Source organism: Podarcis raffonei, chromosome 12, assembly GCF_027172205.1.
Source record: "Podarcis raffonei isolate rPodRaf1 chromosome 12, rPodRaf1.pri, whole genome shotgun sequence".
Taxonomy (NCBI): Eukaryota; Metazoa; Chordata; class Lepidosauria; order Squamata; family Lacertidae; genus Podarcis; species Podarcis raffonei.
Genome location: NC_070613.1, coordinates 14,217,502 through 14,224,252, shown reverse-complemented (window position 1 = coordinate 14,224,252; position 6,751 = coordinate 14,217,502). Strand labels below are relative to the sequence as shown.

Below are 6,751 nucleotides of genomic sequence, written 5' to 3'. Positions count from 1 at the left end.
CTGACCACTAGCCCCAGTCGTGACCGACTCTGGGGTTGCGGCGTTCATAGGCCGAGGGAGGCAGCGTTTGTCCGCAGACAGCTTCCAGGTCATGTGGCCAGCATGACTAAGCCACTTCTGGCGAACCAGAGCAGCGCACAGAAACACTGTTTACCTTCCCGCCGGAGTGGTACCTATTTATCTACTTGCACTTTGACGTGCTTTAGAACTGCTAGGTTGGCAGGAGCAGGGACTGAGCAACAGGAGCTCACCCCGTCGTGGGGATTCAAACCACTGACCTTCTGATGGGCAAGTCCTAGGCTCTGTGGTTTAACCCACAGCACAATCTGCGTCCCACAAACATTGTAAAGGGTAGGTTAAATATTCAGAAAGAAGTAATGAGGTGAGCAAATGTTTCCCATCAGTGGGCAGGCGGGGGAACCAAGTGTACAACTATTGACTGCTGAGTTTTGGATGCTCTCCTAGACAGCTTCTCTGCGCACCCTGAGTGATATATTTGGTCTGCAAGCCAACCACTGAGGTGAGGAATCAGATGCCATTCAACGCCAACTTCCATTAGCTTCAAACAGCATGGCCAGTGGTCAGGGGTTATGGTAGCTGTAATCCAACAACATATGGAGGGCCACAGGTTCCCTCCCCCTGTAGGGTAGCCACAACCTTCCAGTATTTTCTTATTTTCTTAAAAGATCTGAAGTCAGAAATTTCACAGGTGAATCTTCTTGATAGGAGGAATCACCTGTTCAATATCATAGTAAAGGTAAAGGGACCCCTGACCATTATGTCCAGTCATGGCCGACTCTGGGGTTGCGGCGCTCATCTTGCTTTATTGGCCGAGGTCATGTGGCCAGCATGACTAAGCTGCTTCTGGCAAACCAGAGCAGTGCACGGAAACGCCGTTTACCTTCTCGCTGGAGCGGTACCTTTTTATCTACTTGCACTTAGACGTGCTTTCAAACTGCTAGGTTGGCAGGAGCTGGGACCGAGCAACGGGAGCTCACCCTGTCGCGGGGATTCGAACAACCTTCTGATCGGCAAGTCCTAGGCTCTTTGGTTTAACCCACAGCACCACCCGCATCCCCTCCTTCAATATCATATTGTTTCTGAAATCTTAAAGGGGCAGATATCTAGCCATGAATGAGACATGGAGACCGGGTCTACTATTTGTGTATGTTTTCCATCTTAGGGTTCTAAGCTCCTGTTCCCTTAAGAACTTTCCAGCAGGCAGAACTTCCACAGGCACAGTACTTCCCACACTAGAGTATACAAAATGAGCCATCTGCCTTCCATCTCTCTCTCTCATGCAGCTATCAAAAGGCACTGGCATTTAGCAACTGCACTTGGATCAATGGGCAAAGACTCTAAACACTGGATTATCTAGGTTAGATTTTTATTTATAACATTTCCCCACCCCCTTGAAAAGGGAAACAGAGGAACACCACTGCAAAAGAAGGAACCAAAGAGAGAAAAAGGAAACAGGATAATGAGAGAAAGGGAACCCTGAACCTGCTCATGAAAGTTCATCATGTTCTAGATACGAGTACATTATTTAGAACATGAACAATGGTCAAGAACTTCATTGGCATTCATGATAGGGCTGTGAATAGACCCCTCTGCCCCGTCCCGGGACCCCAATCTGGCTTTCCCAGTAACGCTGCCCCATGCTGCCCCAGGACCATACATCCAGCCCCAGGTCAGACCCCAGTTCAATTTGAGAGGAGGGTAATGTTTAGGATGTTTAAACTCTATTTAAATACACAGGTGGGGAGAGACTGTGTAAGTAGCAAGAAACACACATTTCATAGTTCTTCGTTTTATAATACTGTGCACTGATTTAAGACCATTAGTATAGGAAAACAGTGCATAATAATAATAAATCAATAATGTACCAAGCATGTAACTGAGGTACTTTGTTTGTCCATTAGCTCAGTGATAGAGCATATATATTGTAGCAGCCTCATATGCAGCACTGTTTGGGAATTCTAACAAACCCAAAAATCAGTCTGGTTTGAAAGGTTCAGGCCACCATCTTGGTTTGAAATGGTGTCCGATTGTATCCAAGTGTAGACAAAAGCCTGCTCCTTGATCTACATGGAACCGCCAAGTAAAATAAAAACAGTCATGATATTTAAGAGATGTCCCAATGCATAGTGATCAACAAAACAACTTTCAAAGATAATATAGTATCTGCTTCTATGGCCACAGGTAGTATGCCTCTGAATTCCAGCTGCTGTCAATCGCAGGTGGGGATAAAGTTGTTGCACCCAGGTGGGCTTCCCATGAACATCTGGTTGACTACTGCTGGACAAGATGGGCCATTGGCTTGATCTAGCAGAGCTCTTCTTATGCTGATACATTGCTTCTTCATGCAGAAAACCCAGTGAAAGGACCTCAGTAAGCAGCCTTGAGAAAGCTCTCTGCTTGAGCGGCTGTTGTCAATCAAACAGATAGTCCCAGGTTAGACGAACCAGTGAGCTGACAGTGTAAGTTAACTTCCCAAGAGTCCTATTTGATCACTTTTGCTTGCTTGCCTTCAGATTTGCTGTGCTCTGGGAAAGCACAGTCTGCTTGGGAAGAAAACATATCTGGCGACACTTCTGCCAACCAGCATGCCATAGATCGGCGGGATGCCTTGATGGAATTGGCACTCTAGGCACACCAAGGATCAAAGTAGGGACCTGATCAGAAAGAGGTGCAGCCAGCCACATGCCTCATCCATTTCGCTGCATGCTCAAAGCACCCTGCAGCACAAGCAAAGCAATCTGGAGAGGGAGGCAAATGAAATTACCTTCAGCGCACCATAAATCTGGAACAAGGCTGACGTCAGCACCAGGCATCTCTGGGCGACTGCTAGGACCCCAAAGCCCTGGAAGGGTCTGCTATCAAGGCCTGCTCTGCCTCTCCATTATTTATATTTTTACTGGTCATGAACTCCTAACATGCCTGTGGGGCATTGTGGAAGGTGAAAGGGATGGCGACTCAGAATTGCTCAGTGCACTTCCACCACAGCCAGGCAAGCTGTTAAGAGTTCTCACTGTCCCCCATAGTCCACAGACACCAGAGGACACTGTTCTGAGAGACCCGTGATTCTGATCTGGAATTCTCTCTGCACTCAAGGTGCATTTCTCTTCTCGCCTCTCTGGCGCAAGCCCAGAAAAGCGGTGTCATCTTTCATGACAAAGTAACTGGAGAAGGGGGTTGAGATCTACGCCAAGCTCGTTGCCACACCCCACATTCCTCCTCTTCCTCCTCAAATACTTCCATTCCATTACTGACGTCTTTCAGTGTGAACTTGGACACTTAGCAAGAACAAAGGGAAGAAACAGAAATTATGCGCGTACAGATACTTTCCAAATATTTGGATTCCTGCATAGCTTTTCTTATGCGGAGCTCACCACTGGTCAGACCTTCCAGGATAGCTTGTGAATTAGCTCCTTTTTGATCTTCTGAATGTAGTTTATGACTTGAGAGTTATTTCCCCTATTTTGGGATATGGCTAGATTTCTTGTCGTTAATGAGGATCCAACGCTGAAATCTGGCACATAGTGCAAATCTCCTGAGTGTATTGGTAGGGAACAAACTTTTATACTCTCTTGCCAGCCAGCCAATCTAGTTGCAATAAGCCAGCTCCAGTCAGCCAACATTGGAAAAAGGGAATGAGGCTGCATACCAGGGCTGGCCCTATCATGAGGCAGAGTGAAGCAGCTGCCTTGGGTGGCAGATGCTCAGTGGCGTGGATGGGACAGAGCTGTGTGTGCCATATGGCGTGGCCTGCCGTGTACCCGCTATGCTAACCTGCTTCCCTCAAGTATAGTGGAAAATTCATTACTTTCACTTGTATTGGAGTAGGAGTCAACTAGCAGTCAAATTGGCTTTTGGTTGTGTCTTGGGGGAGGCTGCCATCTTGCCCTTCGCTTCAGGCATCAAAATGTCTTGAGCTGGCCCTGCTGCAGACACACTGTACATTTAAAGCTCATGGCTTTCCCCAAAGAATCCTGGGAACCGTAGTTTGCTCCCCACAGAGCTGCAGTTCCCAGCACCCTTAACAAACCACAACTTTCAATGTGCTTTAGAAGTACGGTGCAGCTGCCGCAAGTGGTGTCAAGAACATTGGCCCTCAGAAGTGAATGTAAAGTGATCTGTGCATTCTCATGGGCATTCAAAGAATCATAGAAATGTAGAGTTGGAATAGACCTCAAGGGTCATCTAGTTCAACCCCCTGAAATGGAGGGATCTCAGCTAAAGCATCCATAACAGAGGACATCCAACCTTTGCTTAAAAACCTTCAATGAAGGAGAGTCCACAACCTCCTGGGGAAGACAGTTCCACTGTCAAACAGCTCTTACTATCAGAATTTTATTCTTGTTGTTTAGTCAGAATCTCCTTTCTTGTAACTTGAGCTACTGGTTTGAGTCCTACCCTCCAGAGCAGGAGAAAACAAGCTTTCTCAATCTTCCATGTGAGATATTTGAAGATGGCTATAATATCTACTCTCAGTCTTCTCTTTTCCAGGCTAAGCATACCCAGACCTTTCAACCATTCCTCATAAGGCTGGATTTCCAGATCCTTGATCATCTTGGTTGCCCTCCTTTGCACACGTCCCACCTTGTCAACATCCTTCTTAAATTGTAGTGCCCATTGTTGTCTGACCAAGGCAGAATAGAGTGGGACTATGACTTCCCTTGATCTGGACCCCATACTTCTTGACACTGTGCTTCAATACAATCATTAATTATACTCGTCATTCTTGTATCCAGTTCTCCAAGCTCCACAGAAGGACAGTACGCAGTGAAAGACTTTGGGATTTCAGCAGCGCACCTTTGCGGTGCCAAAATTCGGCGCTTCCCTCTTCTCGCCTTCCATTGTTTGTCATTGTTGCAGTGCCCCGTGATGCCCTCTCAGCTCAGTGCCCGGTCGTGCTCCCCTAAATCCACCTCAGGCCTGTCATCCCATTTGACCTCTTCAACAACCACCATTTTCTTGCGAGGAATCCTATTTGGAATAAGGGAATTTCCCTTAAAAAAAGGGAAACGTTGACAGCTATGACCCAGAGAGATGTAAGCTAGGCTGCAGAATGGAGAGTGTGTACCCCTCATACGTTTGAAGGGCGTAGCCATCAAATAAATAAACAAAAACAACTGACACATTGTGCCGCAGATAACTTGGCTCTGCCCCCCCCAACATAAAACCTGCTCCCCTAAAATAAATCCCGGCTATGCCCATGGAAGCACCCCATAAGGAATCTCACAAACTGTAGTTTACTCCTCACAGAGCTACAATTCCCAGCTTTCTTAACAAACTACAGTTCTCAGCTGTTTTGGGGAGGGAGTTGTAGTCCAGTAAGTTACCTATCCCTGCCCCTAATCTTAAGAAGCCCAACCCCAGAATAAAAATGTAAAATGCATCACCTGTTGTATTTTTGCCTGTCGTGCAGCACGCAAGCAGCAACTCCAGGGCGCCAATAGAAGAACCAGATCGAGGGGGGGAGGAGGAGAGGCAGGAGAAAGCCGGAGGCGGAGAGGAGGAGTCCTGGGTGGGTGAACAGTAGCGCGCAGCCCAGCGTGCCGGGGAGCCAGTCTAGGCTGGGAGGCGACGGAGGCAGAAGCCGCAGTCCGGGCGCCGAGGGACCGGGGACTCGTGCTGCCAGCGGGAGGCGCGGCGGGAGCGGCCCACGTGCGCGCCCGCGGAGTCAGCTGCGCGCCAGGAGACGGGAAGCGCCCGCTCGGCGACCTTATGTTTCTGCTGGGGGGTCTCTGCAGCTTCGGAAGCCCGCGACCCCCGGCCCCGGAGAGCTGATCTTGCCCCTCCGGCACTTGGCTGGGATGAACTTGCCGGCTCTTCTCTTCTCGATCGGTTGGTGGACTTTGGGGCTGGTGAGTAACTCTGGGTTTGTTTGCTTTCCTGTGGAGTCCCTCCACCCCTCACCTGGGTGCTGATATCATAAAGCGGGGTTAGTCTCTGAGCATGTGCAAAGTACCTTTCCCGCCGTTCATCGCTGAGCAGCCACAGGACGCGCGGGCTCCCACGGCGCCCCTTTATTTAAAAAGGACACAGTGAATAATTTATCTTTTCTCTCCCTACCCTGCGTTCATAGGATCCCCTCCTTGGGTGACTGCTCTTTTTAGGCTATAGGTGGCCCTCTGTTCTCAAATCGATCCACTTGGATCTTTAACATCGCCAGTAACAAAAGAGGAGCGTGGAGCAAATTCCATAAAATTGTGGGATGAAAGTGTGAGCTCGTTCCCAGTGCTGACTTAGCATGGGAGTCCCCACTGCAGGTGTGACTGGGTGGAAATGGGTCAGAACTGCTCAGCGGCACATGGGAAATATTCCTGGACTTAGGATATAACAACATTGCTGCTTCACTCATTTAGGCAACAAAGTGTGTGGGACTCACTCACCCTCTCTAACCCCCATGTTTGATAGGCTGGTAACTAATTTGTTGTAACGGATCTTAAGCCCAGCCGTGAAAGCGGGTGAATTTGCTTGGTGAACTCTTGAGCATTGTGGATTGTGAGCGGGCAATGAATTGTAGCAATAAATGCTTCACTGCAGACATGACAGGCAAAGCATGACTGAAAAGCAGATTCACTTTTGGATGGAGAGAGGAACCTAGTAAGATCACAATATTTCAGCATTATAGAAAGAGGAGCCGGACATCTTCCACCCACAACCATGGCAGGACTATAAAGGATGAAGTACAGCATCACCCATAATTCCTCTGAGGTGTTCCCTGCCTCTGTAAACTTCTGGA

The 6,751-nt window shown here is 48.3% G+C and overlaps 1 protein-coding gene across 1 annotated transcript in view; it reads left to right on the top strand.

Annotated features, from left to right (window-relative positions):
* The first annotated feature begins 5,584 nt into the window (after window positions 1-5,584).
* Window positions 5,585-6,751, top strand: part of VIPR2 (vasoactive intestinal peptide receptor 2) — a 52,681-nt gene continuing 51,514 nt past the window's right edge. The window contains exon 1 of the mRNA XM_053409497.1: window positions 5,585-5,870. Within this exon, the coding sequence (XP_053265472.1) occupies window positions 5,820-5,870 (51 nt within the window). The 5' untranslated portion in view covers window positions 5,585-5,819. The remainder of the gene's footprint in view (window positions 5,871-6,751) is intronic.